The sequence below is a fragment of the Thalassophryne amazonica genome, chromosome 12 (genome assembly GCF_902500255.1).
Source record: "Thalassophryne amazonica chromosome 12, fThaAma1.1, whole genome shotgun sequence".
Lineage (NCBI taxonomy): Eukaryota > Metazoa > Chordata > Actinopteri > Batrachoidiformes > Batrachoididae > Thalassophryne > Thalassophryne amazonica.
Window position 1 is genome coordinate 43695428 of NC_047114.1, and position 27499 is coordinate 43722926.

The 27499-nt window shown below is 44.1% G+C and overlaps 1 protein-coding gene across 2 annotated transcripts in view; it reads left to right on the top strand.

The window, feature by feature from the left end:
• The first annotated feature begins 317 nt into the window (after positions 1-317).
• The window catches only part of col6a2 (collagen, type VI, alpha 2), a 48075-nt gene continuing 20893 nt past the window's right edge, over positions 318-27499 (top strand). Inside the window, exons 1-14 of one of the 2 annotated variants that reach the window (XM_034182868.1) lie at positions 318-523; positions 20521-20615; positions 20763-20863; positions 20976-21119; positions 24307-24669; positions 24755-24775; positions 24873-24938; positions 25162-25260; positions 25354-25380; positions 25552-25578; positions 25680-25724; positions 25859-25912; positions 25984-26046; positions 26145-26207. In XM_034182868.1, coding sequence (XP_034038759.1) covers positions 20537-20615; positions 20763-20863; positions 20976-21119; positions 24307-24669; positions 24755-24775; positions 24873-24938; positions 25162-25260; positions 25354-25380; positions 25552-25578; positions 25680-25724; positions 25859-25912; positions 25984-26046; positions 26145-26207 — 1152 coding nt within the window. In that variant the 5' untranslated portion in view covers positions 318-523; positions 20521-20536. The remainder of the gene's footprint in view (positions 524-20520; positions 20616-20762; positions 20864-20975; positions 21120-24306; positions 24670-24754; positions 24776-24872; positions 24939-25161; positions 25261-25353; positions 25381-25551; positions 25579-25679; positions 25725-25858; positions 25913-25983; positions 26047-26144; positions 26208-27499) is intronic. The other variant, XM_034182867.1, reaches the window with a different exon arrangement.

The window sequence follows — 27499 nt, forward strand, 5'->3', positions numbered from 1 at the left end:
TCCTGAGAGCTCCATCTTAGGACCTGAGAACTCTGCGCGTCACCAGCGGGGGTGCGCGTCATGTGTTCCGCCGACGGGCACGTCCCTATAACTGAGTCATATCTCTGCATGATGAACGGACATAAAACCTGGAGCTTAGGGTGGCAGCGGAGGGGGTGGGGTGGGGGGGCACAGAAGAACTCCAACTGCGCTTTAACGTCCAGTTTTACTGCTCGTACCAGCGCGCTCACGCACGGGCTCCAGCGGAGCTACAGCGCCTCCAAGCGGGCAGTACTGGCGCACAGGGGTGAGCCGTGGCGCGCACAGGAGGAGGGATCACAGCTTCTCGCTGGGGCTGGACCGGGACGGGGAGCGAACGGACGGTTTTTCTGTGGGAGCGAAACGCGCGTCCAGGGCTTTATTCCCTATTTCGACTCCCATTTCCCCCTTTTTCTTTCTCGCATCTCTCTGTGTCTGGGATGAGGAGGTGATCAGCACAAGCTCGAGTGATCAACAAGTGTGGAGGTTGTTGGATAGAGTTTTGGTAAGACGCGCTTTTACGCCACAGATGCGCCAAAGTTTCTCTGTGTGTGTGTGTGTGTTGTGTGTGTTGTGGTGTGTGTGTGTGTGTGTGTGTGTGTGTGTGTGTGTGTGTGTGTGTGTGTGTGTGGGTGTGTGTGTGGTGTGTGTGTGTGTGTGTGTGTCTGTCTTTCCTCTCTGCATTTATGTGTTACTTTATGTATTTTTCTTACCTTACATGCCGCCTTGTTAAATCAACGAAACTGTTATTTTAGACAAAAACTCTCAACATGCAAATGTTTTAAAACAAAGAAGGACAAAGCAGAATGTGGAGGCGAACTGTGTCGGCTGTCCTGTGTCTCTGTCTTATTAGTAATCATTTCTGCAGTGACAAAAATTTAGAAGTACCCACGCGCACTGTCGTGGCACGTGTGGAGTGGGCGCAAACGCATCAACGACGCATCTGCAGCCCGCTGTTGTGTGTCCGCTAGAGGGAGCCACAGCCAGAATTACACCTGGACTTTATAACATTTTTAAAGGACCGCAGCAGACGTTTGACTTTATGTCCAATCTAAATAATTATATAACATCATTACCAGCTCATACAACTGGTGGAATGGTGAAGATAAAAACATTTTTAGGAAAGGTTTACTGAGGAATCGTGTGTCTGGGTTTGCAGTTGTCCTTGATCAAGATTAAGATCCAGCCTTTCAATGACGTCCTGGAGTTGGCCATCAGAAGACTATATGATAACTTAGAGACGTTCACTTTTCCTGGCGGTGATGTACATATCTCTGGGTTATCGGCCTTTGAGAACAAAAGACTCCTGGAAAGATCTTACTGAGTCATGAGATTGCTCGACAGAGGTGTTTGTCGATGCCAATACCTTTGCAGGAGAACAAAGGTGAAGTCTTTCAGGTCCTGGTGCTTCCTGTCCTGTTGTGAGACTTGGATGCTAACCAGTGACCTAAGGTGATGAGTAGATGTCTTTGGTGCTAGTGCTCTTTGGAGGATTCTTGCGTACTGCTGGAATGAGTTTGTGTCAAACCAGTGGTCACCATTGGAGATGAAGATGAGGAGTATGGCTCACTTTGTAAGACAGCATCAGCTACAACATTTTGGACCACTTGACGCAATTCTTACGCATGATCCAGCACATATAGGTCCTTGAGTGTGATGATCCTAGTAGCTGAAGAAGGCCAAGAGAACATCCATGCTTCATCACAGATCAATGGTTTCTTTCGAGAGGTGGGGATTGACCAGTTGCCTGTCTGGATGATTGTCACCCAAGACCCAAGGTGGTTATGGGTGATTCTTTAACTACGGGCACTATTGGCCTTGTAAATGTAATTTCCACCACACCATTCCCTACAATATAAAGCGCCTTGGGGCAACTGTTTGTTGTGATTTGGCGCTATATACATGTGCTCTGATGTCACTGTTTATCTCCATAGAAACTACCCAAACAATCTTTCATACAAACTGTTTAGGGACATTACAGTGTTGTGTGGAGAATTACGGCAATAGTGTGGGACAACTACATTTTGTTTAAAAAAAATCACAACATACCCCAATTATGTTTTGATTATTTTACTGATATTTTATTCAGAGATATTTTAAAACATTAGAAAAAACGTTTCTTTACCATTCATTTTTATCATTGAAGATCAAAAGTCTGGGTGTGGGACAAGCACTAAATGGCAATATTTGCATATAATGATGCTGAAAAAAAGGTGAAAAAGTCATCATAGACTACTAGAACAAATTTCTTAACACACTTTCATTGTAAAGATAACTATAAAAGTGTGAAATTTCCCCTTTTTTCTGTTTTTCATACAATATGATCAAAGGACATAATAAGTGCCCGTAGTCTAAGAATCACCCTTATATAGTGTGGTGCATGCTTCTAGGCCTGGCCTGACTTGCGACTGTTGATAATTTTAGTTTGTTTCTAATAAAATGGACTTGTTGATCCTGTTAATTCATCACTGGGAACACTTACTCTCTTTTCTTGCTAAAGCAAAGGAATTTAAACATGGTTACTTGGGGAAACTAAGATAACCATGAAGGAGTGTCAGCTATAACATGTTTGGTGATGTAGCTTCATTTCTCTCAGCATGATGAGCATAGATCCCTCAATGTTAAGGACCCCAGCAACTGGAGAAGGCCAAGGGCGTGCCCATGTTTTAAATGGCTGCTGTAGGTAGATGTTAGGAGGATGCTCCCAGTCCAAACTTGACCTTGGTTAATATTAAGGGTTCAGTGGTATTATGAGTGTGAAAAGAACAGTGGTTGACAAGTCAATCAAACTCCTTTGTGTTGATGTTGAAGTCAAATTGCTCATTCCTGGATAAGGCATTACCTGCATCTGGGTCTGCAGACTGTGGAAATCTCCCCATGGGGTTGGTAAAAGAATGTTTGAAGGTGATGCTGAAGTGTCATCACATAAGGATGTTGGCACACCCAATAAGTGGACACTTCTTAAAAAAAGGTCTGAAAATGTTTCCTGGTGGTGTTTTGATGTGCTGTGGTTACAAACTGGCACAGCCTTTTAAGTTGATACTCTTAGTAGCTCCATCAAGACAGTGGAGGTATTAAGTGAATAGTTTTCTCTAAATACAAGTATGATAATTTAACGAGAAAGCATCTGTGAAAGAAGGTGATTGCACTTAGTCGAGTAAAACACCTTTCTCACCAAACACTGTTTCAAATCCTGACATTTACAAAACGTCATTAATCATCTAGAAGTAAAATGACTGCTCCACCCATAGAGTTGGCCTTGACATCTATGACCTTGACCTTTCCCTGTGGTCTCTGTATGTGAACACATTTGAGATCTTATGACAAGGTATGCACTTGTAAAAATTTAATGGCTCTTAGGTTATCACGCTTACAGTCACAGACAAGAACAGCACATAGAAAGCCTAAAGATGGCCAACATCACTTTGGGGGTGGTCGTGAGTGCTCTTTATACATAAAAGCTGCACCTCATTCTGACTGTGCAATGATGACTATACTGCAGTCTTAAAGAGGACCTCTGATATTTTAAAAATATTTTTAGATATTTTTTAAATTCAACTTTTCACCTGGCAAAAAAATTATTTTAATCAGTCCAATGAAAATTCAGTAAGGTATGTCTTCTATAATACATTCCAATTCTAAGGTAGAACTCTACTAGTGTATACTAGAGGTGGGCGATACCGGGAATTTTGGTATTGATCCGATACCAAATAAATACAGGCCCAGTATCGCCGATATCGATACAGATACCAATACCGATACCAATACTTTTTCATATTTAAGCTTCATAGATCCAAAGGATCCAAAAGACCTGGGATAGAATTTCGCCAAACATTGTACGTGACAACAAAATACTTTATTTATCACAGTCAACATTTTTGTTTAAAAAATATCACTCAACACAACTTAAAACAAAATCTCCTGAGGCAGAGGGCTGACTCGAGGAGAGCGCTGAGTGGGCGGGCCAGGCTGAGCCTACCTGCATGGCTGTTGGCTGGCGTTGCTGAGCCACGTGACAGCGCAACAACAAAAGACCAGAGGGGGGAGGGTGCGCTGCTCCGTGCTGTGTAACACAGCGCAGCGCTGCTCTTACAGAGAGTAGACTTTGATGAATCTGCGTGTGCAGCAGTCAGTGTGTGTGGGAGAGAAAAAAGCTTGAGTATCGATCTTTTTACACAAGAATCGTTTCAGTATCAATACCAACGTTGGTATCGATATTATCGATATTAGGATTGATCCGCCCAGCTCTCGTGTATACTAAGGTATATCTAAATATCTAAAAAAAAAAGAAGAGTGGAGTAGAGCCACTTAGGTGCCTGGTCTTGATTTGATCAATGTTTCGTTTGAAGATTAAAAACCGTCATGGGCGAACATACAACGGAAGCACACAGGGCAAACTGAAAACATCACAGTAAAACTCTTTGTTATCACTGAATAGGTTAAAATATTATTAGGTGAGGAAACATTCTTGATTATTTTGCTTAGCAAATGAGTTTTGTGGCACATCTCTGAGAATTAAAAATTAATTACTTTTTTTTTCCAGATTTTGTTACCGTGAATCCAAATCTGCCTGTTTGGGGGTTTGGGGGGGGGGGGGGGGGGGAATTCCTGAAGCAAAAATGCGACATCTGAAAATAAAGATAGGACCTGGTAGAAATTGTCCCATAATGCATTGCACTACCAGCATAAAAAATGACATATTGCCCTTATCAGCCAATGAAAAAAAGAACGTGTGTTACACACAGGATCACCCCAGAAAACAGCATGGCAGCCTCCATGGAGAGTGCAGCAGACAGATTATGATTCCACTAAATTTGATCACTTTTGAGGCTTGGTGTGTAAAATATATAAAGATCCCAGCAAGTAAAAAGAGCGCAGAAGAATCGATGAACTCACCTTTTTATTCCCCTCTGGTCCAAGGTTCCCCCAATATTATATGATGTTAATCACATCAGACAGTCCAAGATGCTCCTCCTCAAAATATCCACTGTTTATTTACACAATTTATTTACAGCCTTTTGTATTTTCCTGCAGTGCTCACATTTACAGTTTCCAGCCTCCCCTCTTACAGCTGTTTCCTTTTAATAATGCTTAAATTCATTCTTGGTCACACACAATTTTATATGCAAAGAAGAGCAAATTTGTTTTGAAATGTTCACTTTGTGGCACAAATGCAATTTACTTTTCCCATTAATTAAACTGCTTTTCTATCAGCAGAATTAGTTGTAATTTATTTATTTATTTATTTATTTTTGATTGACCACACTGCAAAATACCATTTGTTTTAGGACATTTTAAGATCATCAATAATTTCTTGGCTACTACCTGCAGAAGACATGCTTCAATGTTCATTTTTTTTTTCTGTAAAATTGGTGACACCACAATTCAGTCACTGAGAGTACTTCTGAGGAAAGGGCAACACTTCCTGATAAATCAAAGGACAAAATTTACACCAACTAAATCTTGGCGAGGACCGGGGGGGGGTGCTGGAAGGGAAAGAGTTCCATATGTGGATGTTACTTGACATAAGAATTGGTGTTTTATTAGTAAATGTTTTGATATTTTCACTGGTAAATTAGACTTTTTTAGGATGTGTTGCTTTCTGATAACCAAAAATTGTAGGGAAAATTTGTGACGTCGGTATATGGAATTCTTTCCAACATGGGAAACATTTGTGCCCAGTTCATTGGGGTTTTCTTTTCTGAGGCTGAGGTAGGTGGAACTGTTGTTTCCTCATCAGCAGGTAATATGCTGGAAGGGGTTTGTGCTGACGTTTTTTTTAATGACCATGTCAAGAAGCTGCACCAATGGATTACTTGTTTGTGAAATGTACATAGCACCATCGATGGGACCCCGATGATCCAGGCACTGTTTTCAAACTGAACCCGGGGGCACACAGGAACATATTTGGAAGCAAACAATCGTGATGTCATGTCTTTCTGCTGCAGAACCTGCACATTGATCCGCATCACTCCAAACAAATCCTGAACCAGAATCCGGATCCACATCTCCTCCAAAATTCAGAAGAGTCTTCCATGCCCTAATATCTATCTGTGGTGCAAATTTGGTGAGAATCCGTGAAGTCGTTTTTGTTTGTTTGTTTGTTTGTTTGTTTTTAACGTAATCCTTAAAAGCCTATGTAAAGGTGATCCAAAATCTGGATCACCTCCAAAATTTAATGGAGTTTTCTATTTATATGTGGTGAAAAATTCATCAAAATCCGTGTAGTAGTTTAGATATAATCCTGCTAACAGACAAATAAATGAATAAACACAGATGATTTTATTATGTCCTTGGCGGATGCAAAAAGCTCCACCCTACATGTTTTGTAACTGTACAGCCACCGTTTTCTGTTCGGTGTTCACCAGTTCAGTCCATTCTCGAGCACACTCGCACACTTTCCTCCGGCACATTTCAGAAAATGCAGTTATCATTTTCCCTGTGACAAACCTCACCACTCAAAAGTGACAAATGTTGCTTTAATCACTACGGAATGACAACAATCACACTTTCCATGGAAGCTATTGGATTGTCAGGGTGATAACCTGCAAGCTGTGTTCTTTCATTGGCCAGTCAGAGCAATACATCATTTATTCCGCTGGTAGTGCAATGCATTATGGGACAATTTTATTGTAATGGCATGTTTCTAATAAACTGCAGAAACTCATGACCCCCAGCAAGCAGCCTGAGATTCAGCGTGGCAAAATCTATCTGATAAAGTAATTACATAGTTTATAATTGTCAGAGGTTTGCCTTGAAGGTGCAAAGCAGACAGTAATGTTTTATTACTTATATTACCTTATCTTACTTTACCTATATTAAATGTATCAGGAAGCATGAAGCAAACCGAGGTACACGTGTATATATTTACTTTAGTAATGGAAAGACATTTTTTAAATGACTGTTGAGAAAGGCTGCGACTTACCTTCATATTTCTCTCCTGTGACACCGTCAGAATTCACTAAGTCCATACAAGTCGATTGTTGATGAGCAGCTCGTTATTGTTTACCAACAAAGTGACTACTTATACGTCTGTGATGGTGATTTTGATTATGTATGACATTAACATATGACTCCTGTGTGATATCATATGAAGTCATTCATACCAGGTTGTCCATTCGGCTGCTCCCGTTTTTTGTGTTCGGGGTCGCCACAGCAGATACAACCAGATCCGCATTGATATTTGGCACAGATTCTATGCCGGATGCCCTTCCTGACGCAACTCCAGTGTTACCTGGAGAAACACACACAGCCACTGGTGTTCCAAAGAGGTCTCCCATCCAAGTACTAACCAGGCCCTGCACTGCTTAGCTTCTGAGATCTAACGGGATCAGGCTTACATAGAGCAGATCGGCTGCTATGAAGTCATTCATACTGATCAATCACAAATATTTTGCTGATCAATATATTTTAGATAATCCAGCTAGTATATTAAAAAAGATGTTTTGTGACCGTATTTTCCTTGACCTTGACCTTTGAGCAAACTACTCCAAAATCTATTCACTTCCAGATATCTATCCAAATAATACTCCCACCAAGTTTAATCCATCTAGGCTTCTTGGTTATTGCAATATACAAAAAAAGGGGGTTATTCAGACCATGTTTAGCTTGGCCTTGTCCTTTGTCTTGTGACCAAAGTACTCCAAAAATCTAATCACTTTGAGATATCTACCCAAATACGTAATATTCCCATCAAGTTTGAAGGAAATCCTTCCAGCTGTTTTGAGTTATTTTGTCCTTGGACACACTGATAACACAGACACACAGCAGTGTAAACTATACCCTGCTATCGCTGCTTCGTCAACATGCAAGGTACTAATTTTGAATGTACATATAAGTCAGTTGAATTTGATGATTGTCCACATTTATTTGAATTGGAATATACTGTCAGAGAGCTACAGCAGCACAGTGTTGTCTTCAACAAGGAGATTTCAGTGTGAAACTACTGTAATTACTGGAGTATATAGTGCATCCGGAAAGTATTCATAGCACTGAATTTTTCCACATTTGTTATGTTACAGCCTTATTCCAAAATTAATGAAATTCATTTTTCCCCTCCAAATTCTGCACACAATACCCCATAATGACAATGTGAAAAAGTTTTTTTTTGCTAATTTATTAAAAATGAAAAAAAAAAACAAGAAATCACATGTACATAAGTATTCACAGCTTTTGCCATGAAGCTCAAAATTGATCTCAGGTGCATCCTGTTTCCACTGATCATCCTTGAGATGCTCCTACAGCTTAGTTGGAGTCCACCTAGGTTAAATTCAGTTGATTGGACTTGATTTGGGAATACACCCACCTGTCAACATATACCCCACAATATATCCCACAGTTGACAGTGCATGTCAGAGCTCAAACCAAGCATTAAGTCAAAGAAATTGTCTGTAGACCTCCGAGACAGGATTGTCTCAAGGCACAAATCTGTGGAAGGGTACAGAAACATTTCTGCTGCTCTGAAGGTCCCAATGAGCACAGTGGCCTCCATCGTCTGTAAACAGAAGAAGCTTGGATCCACCAGGACCCTTCCTGGAGCTTGCCGCACATCTAAACTGAGCGATTGGGGAGAAGGACCTTAGTCAGGGAGGTGACCAAGAACCCGAAGGTCACTCTGTCAGACTGTCAACATTCCTTTGTGGAGAGAGGAGAACCTTCCAGAAGGACAACCATCTCTGCAGCAATTAGGCCTATATGGTAGCGTGGCCAGACAGAAGCCATTCCTTAGTAAAAGGCAGCTTGAAGGCACCTGAAGGACTCTCAGACCATGAGAAACAAAATTCTGTGGTCTGATGAGACAAAGCTTGAACTCTTTGGTGTGAATATCAGGGATCATGTTTGGAGGAAACCAGGCACCATCCCTACAGTGAAGCATGGTGGTGGCAGCATCATTCTGTGGGGATGTTTTTCAGTGGCAGGAACTGGGAGACTAGTCAGGATTGAGGGAAAGATGAATGCAGCAATGTACAGAGACATCCTGGATGAAAACCTGCTCCAGAGCGCTCTTGACCTCAGACTGGAAAAACGCTAACCTTTCAGCCGGACATTGACCCTAAACACACAGTCAAGATATCAAAGGAGTCCTTGATATGAGTGGCTCAGCCAGAGCCCAGACTTAAATCTGATTGAACATCTCTGGAGAGATCTGAAAATGGCTGTGCACTGACACTCCCTATCCAACCTGATGGAGCTTGAGAGGTGCTGCAAAGTAGAATGGACAAAGCTGCCCAAAGATAGGTGCACCAAGTTTGTGGCATCATATTCAAGAAGACTCAAGGCTGTAATTGCTGCCAAAGGTGCATCAACAATATATTGAGCAAAGGATGTATGTACATGTGATTTCTTATTTTTTTTATTTTTAATAAATTTTTCCAAAAAAAAAAACTTTTTTCATATTGTCATTATGGGGTGTTGTGAGTAGACGTTTGAGGGGAAAAAAATTTAATTTAGTCAATTTTGGAATAAGACTGTAACATAACAAAATGTGGAAAAAGTGAAGCGCTGTGAGTAATTTCTGGATGCACTATAACCATGGGTAACGAAATAATGGGAAAATTCATCTCTCAGTTTGTATTCATAATTGTCTCTTTCATTTATATAGAAATAGCATTTAGTTGTTGTGTACATTGGACACAGTAATATTTAGGTTTTATAAAATGAGTGACAAAAGTGGGTAATATACACCAATAATTACAGTGGGTGTGGATTAAGACCTTGATGTTGCTGGAAGTCAACAATATGCTCCTGTAGCTCTTCATCCATATAGCCTGATTCAAATAAATATGAACAGTCATTGATTTCTAATGGCTCATCTGCATATTTAAAATGATCAAAATATCTGGCCATGAATTTGTAAATAGATTTTAGTACTACATTGGCAAATAAGAAAAGATGAAGAATAAGATGAACTTATTAGCCTGAAGGAAATTATTTTGCTATAGTACCGAGCAGTAAACTGTGAACATTTTTTATACAATAGGTACAACAAATTTATGCAAAAATGACTGAAGACGTTTTCACAAGATGTTCACCAATATTGCATGTAACTAAGCAAGTGAATAACTCTGAATAACTCTGATCATTATGTATTCATCCTGCAGTAGGGGGAGGAATTATAGTGTCTGATTGCCACAGGTAGGAAAGACCTCCTTTGGCGTTCTGTGGTGCACCTCGTGGTCTCAGTCTATGGCTGAAGGTGCTCTGACAGGACATCCATGTGGCATGCAGTGGGGTGGGAGGTGTTGTCCCGGATGCTGTGCAGTTTCCTCAACATCCTCCTCTCTGACACCTCCATCACCGACTCCAGGTCAACCCCCAGGACAGAGCCAGCTGTCCTGATGAGCTTGTTGAATCCATTTGTGTCAGCTGCCTTCAGACTACTACCCCAGCACACTACAGCATAGAAAATGACACTGGAGACCACAGAGTGATAAAACATCTGCAACATATTTTTGCATTCATTGAAAGAGCAAAACAACAAGAAGCCACTGCTCATCAATGATTGACTGATATGGATTCGATGGAAATAATAACTTGACATTATTTCATGGCAGATTGAATAGATAAAAGCTCTGGAGTTGATTCCAAGTTTTGACTGTTGTGTGGGCCGCTGAAGAGGAGGTACTGCTGGCCCACCACCACCAGAGGGCGCCCTGTCTGGAGTGCGGGCTCCAGGCACCAGAGGGCGCTGCCGCCTCACAGGAGCAGCCGGGGTGACAGCTGTCACTTATCACCTACAACAGCTGTCACCAATCATCTGATCAGCAGTGGTATATCAGCAGGACGACATCTCCACCTCTTTGCCGAGATATCGCTCTACCTAGAAGGTACCGTACTCAGCTGACTGTGTTGTCTTTTTGACAGTAACCCTTTATTACTTTTGTGCGTTAAATAGCAGACATTCTTCCAACGAGAGGTGGAGGTGGTTTTCCCGCCATACGGATTTACCATTTAACCACATTTACCCACATTTAACTGTTTTTGTTCCTCGCCAGCAGTACCAGATCCGACACGCGGAGGCAGTGGCCACCTGGGAGTTCGGGACTTGGCGGCTCCAGTATTCCGGGGTTCGGTGGCGGAGGAAATCGTGTGGTTCCGGTTCTGCTTTGGACAGACGTCTCTTATCTTCGAGCCTGCCCACGTGACACATTCTTGTGAATTGACTTCTTTGTCTATTGTTGTGATCCGTTGTGTTGTTGTGCTTATTCACAACAGTAAAGTGTTGTTATTTGACTTCCTCCATTGTCCGTTCATTTGCGCCCCCTGTTGTGGGTCCGTGTTCCTACACTTTCACAACAGGATATCTCGGCCAACGTCATGGACCCCGAGGGGCGTCAACCGGCTGTTGAACGGCCAGTGGAAGAGCAGGGCGCACAGGCGTCTGCAGGAGGAATGATCGGTGAGTTGCAGCGAATCCTCACCGCTTTTACGGCTCGGCTGGATCTAATGACCGAGCAGAACGTCCTCCTTAACCGCAGGGTGGAGGCTCTCGCCGCGCAGGTGGAAGCGCGCCCTCAGGGCGCTGCTGCGGCTCCCCCTCCTGTCGATCCTGTGCGCAACAGTGACGTTCCACAGGTCGTTCAACGACCCCTCCCACCTTCCCCTGAAGCATACATAAGCCCTCCAGAGCCGTACGGGGGTTGTGTGGAGACATGCGCGGACTTTCTTATGCAGTGTTCGCTCGTCTTCGCACAACGTCCCGTCATGTACGCGACTGATGCTAGTAAGATAGCTTATGTAATTAATCTGCTTCGCGGCGAGGCACGCGCTTGGGCTACAGCGCTCTGGGAGCAAAATTCACAGCTCCTTCTGACATATGATGGGTTTGTGAGGGAGTTCAGAACAGTGTTCGATCACCCAAATAGAGGAGAGACCGCTTCAGCCGTGCTGCTGTCAATGAGACAGGGGCGCCGGAGCGCAGCTGCTTATGCAGTCGACTTCCGCATCGCGGCTGCGAGGTCCGGCTGGAATAGCACTGCCCTCCGTGCCGCCTTCGTAAACGGACTGTCGTTGGTCCTGAAGGAGCACCTGGTGGCCAAGGACGAACCGCGGGATTTAGACGGGCTTATTGATCTCGTTATACGATTAGACAATCGGTTAGAAGAACGCCGTCGGGAACGAGACGAAGGGCGTGGCCGGGCACGCGCCGTCCCTCTCCCTTCCAGTTCCGACCGAGTTCCGCCCTCCCCACGCTCCACGGCCTCTATGCTCCGTGTGGTTACAGCTCCCCCTGCTGATGAAGCTATGGACACGAGCAGGGCCACATTTAGGCCACCAGATAGACAGAGGAGGCTGGTCCGCGGAGCGTGCTTTGTTTGTGGCTCAATAGAGCATCAAGTGAGGGACTGCCCCGAGCGGTTAAACACCAACGCCCGCCCCTAGAAACTGGGTTAGGGGTGGGCCAAAACATTCACGTGGGACATACCCATATTGCCACATGACTCCCAGTGACAATCCTTTATGAGGATTTAACCCTGAAGGCCCCAGCACTGGTGGACACGGGCTCTGAAGGGAATCTGCTAGACAGCAGATGGGCCAGGGAGGCAGGGCTCCCTCTGGTGGCGCTTACCTCGCCTGTGCAGGTGCGGGCACTAGATGGCTCCCTACTCCCTCTAATCACACATAAGACACCACCAGTAACTCTGGTGGTGTCAGGAAACCACCGGGAGGAGATCAAGTTTTTTGTGACTCCTGCCACCTCCCGTGTGATTCTCGGGTTCCCTTGGATGTTAAAACACAATCCCCGGATCGATTGGCCGTCCGGGGTAGTGGTTCAGTGGAGCGAGACCTGCCATCGGGTATGTTTAGGTTCCTCGGTTCCTCCCGGTTCCCAGGCTAAGGAGGAGGTCAGAGTCCCGCCCAATCTTGGGACGGTGCCGGTGGAGTACCATGACCTTGTGGATGTGTTCAGTAAGGATCTGGCGCTCACCCTTCCCCCCCACCGTCCGTACGATTGTGCCATTGATTTGGTTCCAGGCGTTGAGTTCCCGTCCAGCAGGCTGTACAACCTCTCACGACCTGAGCGCGAATCAATGGAGACCTACATCCGGGACTCTTTAGCCACCGGGTTGATCCGGAATTCCACCTCCCCGATGGGTGCAGGTTTCTTTTTTGTGGGTAAAAAAGACGGTGGACTTCGTCCATGCATTGATTATAGGGGGCTGAACGAAATCACGGTTCGTAATCGATACCGTTGCCCTTGTTGGATTCAGTGTTCACGCCCCTGCATGGAGCCCAGATATTCACTAAGCTAGATCTTAGAAATGCGTATCATCTGGTTCGGATCCGGAAGGGAGACGAGTGGAAGACGGCATTTAACACCCCCTTAGGTCACTTTGAGTACCTGGTCATGCCGTTCGGCCTCACAAACGCCCCCGCGACGTTCCAAGCATTAGTTAATGATGTCTTGCGGGATTTCCTGCACCGATTCGTCTTCGTATATCTAGACGATATACTCATCTTTTCTCCGGATCCTGAGACTCATGTCCGGCATGTACGTCAGGTCCTGCAGCGGTTGTTGGAGAACTGGCTGTTTGTGAAGGGCAAGAAGTGTGAGTTTCACCGCACCTCTTTGTCCTTCCTGGGGTTTATCATCTCCCCCAACTCCGTCGCTCCTGATCCGACCAAGGTTGCGGCGGTGAGAGACTGGCCCCAACCCACCAGCCGTAGGAAGCTGCAACAGTTCCTCGGCTTTGCGAATTTCTACAGGAGGTTCATTAAGGGCTACAGTCAGGTAGTTAGCCCCCTGACAGCCCTGACCTCTCCAAAAGTTCCCTTCACCTGGTCGGATCGGTGCGATGCCGCGTTCAAGGAGTTGAAACGGCGCTTCTCGTCTTCACCTGTTCTGGTGCAGCCCGATCCTAGTCGCCAGTTTGTGGTTGAAGTGGACGCCTCGGACTCAGGGATAGGAGCCATGCTATCTCAGAGCGGAAAGGCCGATAAGGTCCTTCACCCATGTGCCTATTTTTCCCACAGGTTGACCCCGGCCGAACGGAACTATGACGTCAGCAATCGAGAACTCCTTGCGGTGAAAGAGGCTCTTGAAGAGTGGAGACATCTGTTGGAGGGAACGTCCGTGCCATTCACGGTTTTCACTGACCACCGGAACCTGGAGTATATCAGGACCGCCAAGCGGCTGAACCCCAGGCAAGCCCGCTGGTCACTGTTCTTCGGCCGTTTTGACTTCCGGATCACCTACCGTCCCGGGACCAAAAACCAGAGATCGGATGCCTTGTCCCGGGTGCATGAAGACGAAGTCAAAACGGAGTTGTCGGATCCACCGGAACCTATCATCCCGGAGTCCGCTATCGTGGCCACCCTCACCTGGGACGTAGAGAAAACCATCCGGGAGGCCCTGGCATGGAGCCCGGATCCCGGAACTGGGCCGAATAACAGACTTTATGTCCCACCAGAGGCCAGGGCTGCAGTCCTGGACTTCTGTCACGGCTCCAAGTTCTCCTGTCATCCAGGGGTGCGTAGGACCGTGGCAGTTGTCCGGCAGCGCTTCTGGTGGGCGTCCCTGGAGGCCGACGTCTGGGATTATATCCAGGCCTGCACCACCTGCGCCAGGGGCAAGGCTGACCACCGCAGGGCATCGGGACTGCTCCAGCCGCTGCCTGTGCCTCATCGCCCCTGGTCCCACATCGGCCTGGATTTTGTCACGGGCCTCCCGCCGTCCCAGGGCAACACCACCATCCTCACGATAGTGGACCGCTTCTCCAAGGCGGCCCACTTCGTGGCCCTCCCGAAGCTCCCGACTGCCCAGGAGACAGTGGACCTCCTGGTCCACCACGTCGTCCAGCTGCATGGGATTCCAACAGACATCGTCTCCGATCGCGGTCCCCAGTTCTCCTCGCAAGTCTGGAGGAGCTTCTGCCGGGAACTGGGGGCCACGGTGAGTCTCTCGTCCGGGTATCATCCTCAGACCAACGGGCAAGCAGAACGGGTAAATCAGGAGGCGGAACAGGCCTTGCGCTGCGTGACGGCCGCGCACCCGGCGGCCTGGAGTACCCATTTGGCCTGGATCGAGTATGCCCATAACAGCCAGGTGTCTTCAGCCACCGGCCTCTCCCCTTTTGAGGTGTGTCTGGGGTATCAGCCCCCGTTGTTTCCGGTGGTTGAGGGAGAGGTCGGTGTGCCCTCGGTCCAGGCCCACCTGCGGAAGTGCCGTCGGGTGTGGCGCGCCGCCCGTTCTGCTTTGCTAAAGGCCCGGACGAGGGCAAAAGCCCATGCAGACCGTCGGCGGCCCCCGGCCCCTGCGTATCGGCCAGGGCAGGAGGTGTGGTTGTCCACAAAGGACATTCCCCTCAAAGTGGACTCCCCCAAACTACAGGACCATTACATCGGCCCCTTCAAAATCCTAAAGGTCATCAGTCCAGCCGCAGTGAGGCTTCAGCTTCCGGCCTCACTGCGGATCCATCCTGTTTTCCATGTGTCCCGGATAAAGCCGCATCACACCTCACCCCTCTGTGCTCCGGGTCCGGCGCCGCCTCCTGCCCGGATCATCGATGGCGAGCCGGCTTGGACTGTGCGCCGGCTCTTGGATGTCCGTAGGATGGGCCGGGGCTTCCAGTATTTGGTGGACTGGGAGGGGTACGGACCCGAAGAACGCTCCTGGGTGAAGAGGAGCTTCATCCTGGACCCGGCCCTCCTGGCCGATTTCTACAGCCGCCACCCGGACAAGCCTGGTCGGGCGCCAGGAGGCGCCCGTTAAGGGGGGGGGTCCTGTTGTGTGGGCCGCTGAAGAGGAGGTACTGCTGGCCCACCACCACCAGAGGGCGCCCTGTCTGGAGTGCGGGCTCCAGGCACCAGAGGGCGCTGCCGCCTCACAGGAGCAGCCGGGGTGACAGCTGTCACTTATCACCTACAACAGCTGTCACCAATCATCTGATCAACAGTGGTATATCAGCAGGATGACATCTCCACCTCTTTGCCGAGATATCGCTCTACCTAGAAGGTACCGTACTCAGCTGACTGTGTTGTCTTTTTGACAGTAACCCTTTATTACTTTTGTGCGTTAAATAGCAGACATTCTTCCAACGAGAGGTGGAGGTGGTTTTCCCGCCATACGGATTTACCATTTAACCACATTTACCCACATTTAACTGTTTTTGTTCCTCGCCAGCAGTACCAGATCCGACACGCGGAGGCAGTGGCCACCTGGGAGTTCGGGACTTGGCGGCTCCAGTATTCCCGGGGTTCGGTGGCGGAGGAAATCGTGTGGTTCCGGTTCTGCTTTGGACAGACGTCTCTTATCTTCGAGCCTGCCCACGTGACACATTCTTGTGAATTGACTTCTTTGTCTATTGTTGTGATCCGTTGTGTTTGTTGTGCTTATTCACAACAGTAAAGTGTTGTTATTTGACTTCCTCCATTGTCCGTTCATTTGCGCCCCCTGTTGTGGGTCCGTGTTCCTACACTTTCACAACATTTGACTTTACATTTAGTAGCTAATGTGATGTCCAAAAATGTGTTGATGAAAGTGAAAGAGGACATGTTTAGGCTGAAAAAGTAACCACATCAGGCAAACAGCAGAAACTTTAGAATGGGCCAAATAAACAATTTGTTACATTTTCTAAATGATGGAATGCACTGCGAACTAAGCAACACAAAAAGACTTGAAAGACTATGAATGTACCGTTTGGTCCATATTAAGACTTATGGGACTTGAAGACTTATTTTATTCTTTTTGTCATGTTAGACTAGGCTGCAGCCAGTTACCGACTGAGGCTTTTGTGAAACAATGGAACTTATGGTATGAATATTGTCATATGTATGTCAAAATGTGAGTCTACACACATTCATTTCCCTGCTGCTAAAATATATAGCAGCTACCCATCTTCATTCTATCACGCAAGATCTTTGCTTTTAAGCACTGAAGCACGATGTTTCAAAAATGAGGTCTACCTTATTTGATGAAATGTTGCAATAAAGTGTGCTGAAGCTGGTAAGGTCAACTCATGGGAATAAGTATTGGAGTTTTGGATGGTGATGGAGTTTAAGCCACACTGAGGTGGACTGGCAGGTCAAATGGACAAAAGATCAAATAATGTGACTGAACAGTGAGGGATGCACTCGTGACATCACAGCTTTTGAACCACAGAACTTCCTTGTGTGGGATGGGGCATTTTTGCAGAGGGAGGGTGGGGGGGGGGGGGGGGTATATGAAGGTGCATCACATTTGAAGTGAGACATGGGGAATGTCCAGTTTCAATGCCTGTTCTGGCATTGATGATATTAATTTACTAGTACTGTCTTTTTGGTCAGGATTCTGGTGTTCACCTCATGGTTGTCCTTTCGGCCATCTATCATTCTGGGCAGTAACTGTAAATGTTTGCTTAGTGCTGATATTTTTGTCGCTGCATGTTCTGACAATTCCGTGTTGTGCTTTGGTTTAATTTGTTAGTATGGTTATCGTAGATGGTCACCCCACTGAGTGTGGTCTGCTTGAGGTTTCTTCCTATAATCAGAAAATGGTTGAGGGAATTTTTCCTTCCCACTGTTGCCAATGTGTTTGGTCACCGGTTGGGAAAGGTTGAAACATTGCTTATGTGTAGCATCTTAGGGTCACTTTTATTGTGATTTGATGCTGTATAATTAAATTGTATTGAATTGAGGTTATTGACAAAGTGTGGTGAAACCTTATAAGTCCTACATTAGTGTGTAGTAGTAATGCAAAAGTCATGCCATGCTCTTTTTATTTCAATTAAATATCTGCAAGATTTTTTAGGAGTTTGGGATCTACGTAAGATCTGTCTAAGTTTCTGTGACCACACAGGGAATGTTCTGGGAATAGTTTTAAAAACATCCCCCCAAAAAAGTGCAAAATTGTTGTGGGAATATTTTTTAAAGTTTTTGAAACTTTGGAATCAAAAATGTGTAGGTGGGATGCTGCTTGTTTTCAGATAACCCCATTATCTCTTTGTTTGTAGACTTATGGGTTCATCTTAGTGGCACATTTAAAAAAAATTAGTGTTTGGATTTGAAGGAAGCCATTTGTTTCTCTGCAAACAAGGACAGCAAAAATGTAGATGAGTGACTGACTAAGTGAGTGAATCCCAGGCAGACAATATCTCAAAAACAATAAATGGTGCCATCTTGTAACTCACCATGATAAAATAATATTTCATGAGGACTGATGCACCAGATTGATTGAAAAATACACTTTGTTTTATCTATGTAATATTTCAAATATGTAGCTGTCTACGAACTACTGGAATAGGTTACACTGATCCAAAAAAAATTATTGCATGGACTTTGAAACCGATTTAGGGTAATTTTGGGGTGCTAAATCTGAATCTGAGCTCAGATTTCCTCTATCACATCACATTTTTTGCAGTCAGTATATTCCGTATTGATGGATTATGCAAAACTTGCTCATTCACTCACAAGTTCGATACCACTAATCGGGCACAAAAACAGCTTCAAAAGCATAGTTTTTAAATCAGGTTCGTGAAATGTGAACAAGAGCCGTAATATCGTTTATGGCATCGAAAAGTGTGCGAAGCTGCAGCTTTTGCTTTAATGCTTGATACGGGAAAGTTCACATATCTCAAAAACATGATGTGATTGGCAAAAATTAAACAGGATATGGATTCAGTGTCCCCAAATGACCCCAAATCCATTGAAAAACTCCATGCAAGAAAAATTTTGTTGACTAGTGCTATTAAATACTATAAAACAGCTGTGGTTGAAACTCAGATGTGCTTTGTCTGCCTCCTGAACACTGGGCGTGCCGTGTGCCCAGCTAACAGGCTGGCCATGACAGGAAGAAACACAGTGTGTTATCCTTGGCAAAATAAGAGATGAAGTGTACAAACAGAATGGGGATGTAAAACTGGAATTAAGCAACGTTTGTGTGAAGGTTTTAGCACAACTGAAGACCCAGATGCAGAGGACACAGCGTGGTAAAAATTTATTGGCTGATGTTGAACAGGTGAAGGTTAAAGTCAAAGCACAAAGAAGAAGCTGTCAACATAGAAACAGTGTCTATGAGGGATTTAGCAAATGAACAATCCAGGAAATCACACCATGATTGTTTTTTGTGTTGATTAGGGTGTTGGATAGTATGGCCCATGACCCTGTCCTCGGACTATTTGATAACTTCTTATCTCCTCTGGGGTGAAAGGCAACAAAACCAACACAAAAGACAATCATAGTGTGACCCAATGGTGTGGCCTTTGTGCTTCAAGACTGCTTTGAGAGCACCAACTGGTATATCTTCAAAGAAGCAGCAGCAGCAACTCCACAAGAATAATAAAGACCCACCCCAACCAGAAGCCCTGGCGGACTGCAGAGGTCATATCTCTTGAGAGAGTGCTGATTTAGCATTCATGACTGGTGATGCAGATTTGCTTAGGGCGGCAAGGAGAAACCTCACAATCAGCCACATACTATACACCATCAGAAGCAGGAGCAGGGCTGCCGGCATCATGAGGACCCCTCCCACCCTGCACATGGAATGTTTGCCCCCTTCCCTCAGGCAGGAGGCTGCACAGCATCAGAGTGAGGATCACCAGGTTGAAGAACAGCTTCTTCCCTGAAGCTGTTAGGCTCATAAACTCTGCCGTATAACTGTGTAATATCTGTTCCCTCTCTGAAGACGCATACACTTGATACTTTATATCCTACTGCATCTTAAAGCCTTGGCATATGAATTGCGCACAAAATTGGTTTATATTCACTAAACATCCGCAGTATCCATGAAACATGCTTGTATGAGTCGGCCGACATCCGTACACGTCCACAATTATCCGCAGAGGCACGTTTTTCCGTTGCCTGGATTTTTGAGCTGCCCAAAATTTTGGTTGCGGATGACATCTGCCTTACATACGCAATACATAATCTATGCGCTGTATATCCGCTGATATCCGCAACTGATGGAGTATTGTGGCTTGGCAGTGGACTGGGACAGTGTGTAAAACAGATATATAAGTGTGCCTATCACGTCTACATCACAAACTAAAATAAGTTGTAGGGGGGCATTGGGGTGTATGGGTAGTGGAGGAGTGATCTTCACAAGCTGGACAAAATGGGGACTCATTGTCAGCCAAGTGATTCGAAACAAATATTTCAGAACCTTCCAGTTGATTTGCTCCCTCTGGTGTTAAAATGCTTAAAACAGAAGTGAATGATTGTGCTATTTTTGAATTTCACATTTACATACTACAATCAGCACACAGTCTGTACCTGCACTAGATAGATTAAATTACATAGAACTTTACTGATCCTTTGTGAAGACTCCCTCAGGGAAATTGAGGTTCCAGCAGCATTGTGTACCAGCACACAGGGTAAGAAGAAGTAAAAAAGAAAACAGTTTGCAAAAAAATACATTATAAATACACAATATAAATACCACACATACAGATCAATACTGGTTTATTGGCTACTACTGTTCCTCTCCTTCCCGTTCTTTGTCTTCCTGTTACTTGCTTGCATTCATGCTCTCTTTTTTTCTATTTACAGAAATAATCAAAGAAATTGTTTTGTGCCACTGTGTGTCAGACAGGAGAACAGGAAGATGTTCGGGTTAGAGGTCATCACGCTGTGCTTCCTTTTTGGAGCCTTGACTTACGGCCAGTCACCAGCAGAGTGCGCCAGTAAGTTCTAGCCAACCAAACCCAGTCTGCTTTTTTGCACAGGAACATGTTGTCTTCACACACCTCAGTGACAAATAACCAGACACTTTATTATATTGACTTTTTGTGCACATTGCAATTCCCCGACATGTTTGTTTTCCCCTCCAGGGAAGAATGACTGTCCCATAGATGTGTACTTCACCATAGACACATCTGAGACTGTCGCCCTGCAGGAGCCGCCCCCTGGAGCACTCGTGAATAGTATCAAGGTTCCTTACCTACTTTTGCATTTCTTTAATCACAGCACAGAAGTGCCTACAGAAATGTTGCCACTAGACTGAACTGGCATGTTGTGTAACATTGTGTGTTTGTCTGTTGCAGACGTTCAGTCAGGAGTTTGCACAACGTTTAGAGGATATTGAATTCAGAGGCACCGTGCAGTTCAGGTGGAACATTGGTGGACTGCACTTCTCACAGGAACAGGAAGAGTTTGCTCGCATAGGATCAAAGGATGCCTTCATTAAAGTGAGTAACACACACACACACTCATCTCCTTCAATGGTGCCTAATAGTCATAACAGTCTGAGTCAGAGGTGGGACGAAGTCAAGATTGCATCACTTTCAAGTCATGAATCAGCAAGTCCCAAGTCAAGTCTCAAGTCATAATGACCACCAATTGTTTGGAAACAGACTTGAGACGTAATGCACTTTATTCGGGCATTAATCAATCGTCTCTTGCACGTCTCCAGTTGGTGCAGAATGCTGCTGCTCGTCTTTTAACAAACACTTTTAGACGTGAGCATATTATGCCCGTCCTGTACTCACTCCACTGGCTTCCAGTTCGTTTTAGAATTGATTTTAAATTTTAATGTTTGTTTTTAAAGCTATTTATGGCCTTGCACCTCCCTACTTGTCTGAAATTTTAACTTTGCGCACCTACAGTAGGACATTAAGGGCATCTGGCCAGCTTTTCTTAGATGTTCCGAGGTCAAGATATAAACGCTGGGGTGACCATGCTTTCGCGGTAGCTGGCCCCAGATTGTGGAATGAGCTAACTCTTGAGGTACGTACTATTCCTGACCTAGCACTTTTTAAATCTAAGTTAAAGACTTATTTATTTAAACTGGCTTTTAACACTTAGTGGGGAGCTGTTTTATGTGCCGTTTTAAAATTTTCATTCTATATGTGTTTTATTTTTGTGAATTTGTGTTTTTAATGTTAAGCACTTTGGACACCAGTTGGTGCTGTAAAGCGCTTTATAAATAAATGTTGATTGATTGATTGATTGATGACTTGAGAATGACTTGACAATGACTTCGTCCCAATTCAGACTCCGAGTTGCAACGGCATTAGATGACTTTGGGCTGTATCTTCCATCCAACACAAAGATTATTTGTACACTGCTTTCTTTTTATTTTTCTCTTAAGCACCAGGTACTTCTGTCTGAGTCATATTCATATTGTGTATTTACCCAAGAAATTTGAGTTTGGCAGTAACACTCCAATTTTGCCACATATATTTTTCAAGTCCTGGTTGGCTTTCGATGAATGTGGCCCAGGTGGTAGAGTCACTTATCCAGTGAGCTATTCAAATGGGATTGTAAAATCTGAAAAATACTCTGAAATCATTGTACAATTCAATGTACTGTGTGTTCATTGTATCATTGTATGATTCAATATACTGTGTGTTCAATGTTTGCATCTTTCATTTTCTGTCACTTTGCAAGCACAGAAGCATGAGCAGACTGACATGATGTCTGTATGCTTCTCAGGAATCATTAAGGGCCTGATTCACTTCAGATATGCATATGTAAAAATGCGCATAACACAATTGCACTCATAAATATACCTGCATGCTGAGGTACTAACAGTGCGCAATGAGGATTTGCCTTCTATTCATAATTATGCAATTTGTTGTTTCTCCACCCAAGAGTGCAAAATTCTTGGACTGTATATGCAGCATTATTTATCAAGATCAAAAGAAAATTTAGCAGGTGCTGATAGCATCTGTATTTTGTAACTTTGAAACACTGGCACTGTTATTGTGCTGGACAGACTGAATATATATATATATATATATATATATATATATATATATATATATATATATATATATATATATATATATATATATATATATATATATATATATATATATATATATATATATATATATATATATATATATATATTATATCATTCATTGTAAACGGTGTGCATATTTGAAATGCATCCATGCCTAACAGTTGGACCAGAGTAGATTTTGGTGCAACACAGGATAGTTACAGTTATTGATGTGTCATGCTTTGTCACACAAACACACAGTTCTGGGTCTGTGTGGAATGATGCACACACCTCTGTGTGTGCTGCGTGCACAGCTGTCTATCTGTGTGCCTTTTGCTGTGTGCTTTCCACCAAGCAGAACACAAACAGTCCAAGGCAGGTGCAACCCAGACAGAAGTGTGTACTGTACATCATTCTAGAACTGTGTACACACCTCACACAGACAGCTGTGTGCAGCAGGTGAATGCACAGCTGTCTGTGTGCTGGAAGAATGCAGCATAATTATTCACCAGTTTGAATAAATACATGGCTGGAAGAATAAAACATGCATTCATTTGTCCATTTCTTATGCCTGCTACTCCAATCAAGGGTCACTGGGGGGCTGGAGCCTATCCCAGCAGTCACAGCACTTGAGGCAAGGCACTGGACAGAACACCGGCCTGTCACAGCTGGAAGAATAATTAAATGTCTGAAACTGGATATTGGGGTTATTTGTTTGTTTTTAATTGTCAGCACGTGAGCAGCAGACTCAGTTATGTGGCAGGGTTTGTGCATAACAAAGCACAAGGCGCATATCCTCAAGTGATTAATTTAATTACGGCCTTTACATTGGAAAATCCTCATTTATATTAGAGGTGGGAGGATCGATCCTAATATCGATAATATCGATATCAACGCTGGTGTTGATATTGAATGATCCTCGTGTAAAAAGATTGATACTCAAGCTTTTTTTCCCTCCCGCACACACTGACTGCTGCGCACGCAGATTCATCAAAGTCTGCTCTCTGTCTATAAGAGCAGCGCTGCACTGTGTCACACAACACAGAGCAGCGCACCCTTGTATTGTGGTTTGTCAGCCCTCTACCTCAGGAGATTTTGTTTTAAGTTGTGTTGAGTGATATTTTTTTAAGCCAAAATGTTGATTGTGATAATAAAGTATTTTGTTGTCACGTACAATGTTTGGCGAAATTCTATCCTAGGTCTTTTGGATCCTTTGGATCTATGAAGCTTAAATATGAAAAAGTATCGGTATTGGTATCGATATCGGCGATACTGGGCCTGTATTTACTTGGTATCGGATCAATACCAAAATTCCCGGTATCGCCCACCTCTAATTTACATACTGCTGTCTACATCACATTCCTGTCCACCATCAATCACGTAGTTAGTTTTAGTCGCAAAACTGTCTTCACCCCAACACTCAAAAGTTTGGATTGCCTACTCTATTGAGCGCTGTAGTTTAAATTGACAGTGTTCATTTTGTGTGGATGGAGATTCTTTCTAACTACTAACCAAACCTTTCAGGTGCTTTATTTGAAAAAGTGGGAAATTCGTCAATGTTTGTCATCATTTCCCCATTCTTGTTCCATTAATGACTAAAACATACATCCAAAAGTGATAGAGCATTTCAACTTCTCAATTTTTTCCAGGGAGTCGGCGGTATCAGTTACATGGGCAAGGGCACCTACACTGACTGTGCCATCACCAAAATGACCTCAAATATGCTGAGATCGACCACATCCCCAAAACCCATCCGTTTTGCCGTGGTCATCACTGACGGCCATGTGACTGGAGAACCATGCTTGGGTATCAAGGTGGCAGCAGAGAAGGCGCGTGACGAGAAGATCAAGATATTCGTTGTGGCAGCATCCAAAAATGTGGAGGAGATAGGGCTGAGGGAGATCGCTAATACTCCAGCAGCGGTCTATAGAAGGGACTTCATGGCTGTTGATCTGAGCAAGGGTCGAGCCGACATCCAGTACGACACCATCGACCGCATTGTCAAGACCATGGTAACTCACATATCCTGAGAGATCCACTGAAAGATGAAACATGACCTGTTCTTCTTCTTATGCATTCTTTCCTTTGTGTTCACAGCAACATTTGGCATATGTAGAGGTAAGATGGGGGCAGAAATCCTCTGACATTTTCAAAACATCTGCGCTTTAAAACAACTTTATCACTAACCCTATCTGTCCATTTTCTACCTATACAGTGTCACAATGTGACCTGTCTGGAGACACCAGGGCCTCCTGGTCCAAGAGGCCACAGGGGACAAAAAGTAAGACATGTACACACACACACATTTACACATGTGTACTCATATATTTATGAGGGCATTACATTGACTTACAATGATCATCTAGCTCCTCTTATCCTTACATTATCTTTTTGGGATATGATGGGTTTATGTCTTTACAAATGATGGTGGAAGCAGTTTTGTGTCCCCGCAGAGGTACATAAATATGACTTTTGTGACCACAGTCTTAACTTGTTGACTACAGGGAGCTAAAGGAGATAACGGTGACCCAGGTCTAAAAGGAGAAAAAGGTCGCCCAGGAGATCCTGGTATTGAGGGTCCTATCGGTCAGCCTGGTATCAAAGTAAGGCAACAACTACATATCACTCATTGCAGTCAAACAATGTGTTTTTATTTAACCCTATTCTTCATAATTATCTCTTTTTCCTTTCTATAGGGAGAACCCGGTCTTAAAGGCGAGAAGGTAAGATATTCATATTGTCATATGAATATATGAAAAAGGACTTTTCAATCAAATACTTGATTTTTAGAGTAGCAACACCTCAAATGTTGCCTGTGTGTCAAACTCTTGGTGGATGCATGGGCGTTATTGACTGACACACAGAATAACTGTTAATATTCTGTCTACCCACAGGGAGAGCTCGGCACTCTGGGAAAGAAGGTACGTCTTTCTCTATTTAGCAATTAGCTCAGACTGTGAGTCAAACCTTGTGCTGGAATGTGATCAGTCTTCCTATAATTGGCATATCTCTTGGTCATCAGGGCGTGGCCGGACTCTCAGGACGCAACGGTACTGATGGGCAGAAGGTAAGATCTACATAATATTTAAGTCAATCTAACAGACAAAGTGCTTTTACAAACTACTGGTACTATTCTGGATAAACATTTGGATAAATAGGACAAAATGTATTATAATGTATGTCTTTCCCTTCTGTACTTAGGGCAAAATTGGACGGATTGGTGCACCGGGTTGCAAAGGAGACCCAGGCGAGAGAGTAAGACCTTTATCATGCTTTGTTGATACGTCCAAGTTTGTGGCCTGTTTATTGTACATAATATGTCACAGGGTCCTGATGGTCACCCTGGAGATGTTGGTGAAGGTGGTCTGCCTGGAGCTACTGGAGACAAGGTACAAGGAATACAGTTCAGCTTGTTTCATCAGTTAAAAACTGTCATCCAGCCTTTGATGAAACTTTACCTGTCTTTCTGTGTCTCTCCTGTCTTTAGGGAGATTCCGGTCGCCAAGGAAGACCTGGCCCCCCTGGGCTGCCTGGAGACCCAGGGCCAAAGGTAAATAAATGTTTGACATTGTGAGCTTGTCAAAGGTAGACAAAATAGGGGCTTCCACTCAGGTTACTGCCTGGGATAGCAACAGGGGCTATGTCAAAAAACATTTATTTGGATAACACTGATTTGGAATGGATTCAGTATTAAAAACTGGATGTTCAAAAGAAAATTGGAATTATGTCATCAGATTAGTTTTTTTGTAATTTACTCTTGGTTTTGATCCAGATCAACCCTTCATTTTATGTTGGTCAAAACTTTTAGGCAGCAGTGGGATATAAAAAAAATGGGTATTTCTTATCCCAGGATAGGGGTTGGTCCAGTATGGATTTCAGGAGCAAAATGTAATAAAACTAAACTTAACACGATCAAATAACACAACAACTGAATCATGTAATGTCTACACAGTTGTGCTCAAACGTTTACATACCCTGGCAGATTTTATTTTATTTTATGTATTTATTTATTTTTACTCTTTTTTTAGCCATTTTCTAGAGAATATGAATGATAACACAAAAACTTTGTTACTCATGGTTTGTGGTTGGGTGAAGCCATTTATTGACAACAACTGTGTTTACTCATTTTAAATCATAATGACAACAGAAACTACCCAAATGACATTGATCAAAAGTTTACATACCCCTGTTCTTAATACCATGTGTTGCCCTCTTTAACATTAGTGACAGCTTGGAGTCTTTTGTGGTAGTTGTGGACGAGGCTCTCTGATGGTCAAGGTGCTACTGAATATGTCTTGGACTTTATTTACATCAATTATGAAGAAATCAATCAATCAATCAATCAATCAATCAATTTTTTTATATAGCGCCAAATCACAACAAACAGTTGCCCCAAGGCGCTTTATATTGTAAGGCAAGGCCATACAATAATTATGTAAAACCCCAACGGTCAAAACGACCCCCTGTGAGCAAGCACTTGGCTACAGTGGGAAGGAAAAACTCCCTTTTAACAGGAAGAAACCTCCAGCAGAACCAGGCTCAGGGAGGGGCAGTCTTCTGCTGGGACTGGTTGGGGCTGAGGGAGAGAACCAGGAAAAAGACATGCTGTGGAGGGGAGCAGAGATCGATCACTAATGATTAAATGCAGAGTGGTGCATACAGAGCAAAAAGAGAAAGAAACAGTGCATCATGGGAACCCCCCAGCAGTCTACGTCTATAGCAGCATAACTAAGGGATGGTTCAGGGTCACCTGATCCAGCCCTAACTATAAGCTTTAGCAAAAAGGAAAGTTTTAAGCCTAATCTTAAAAGTAGAGAGGGTGTCTGTCTCCCTGATCTGAAT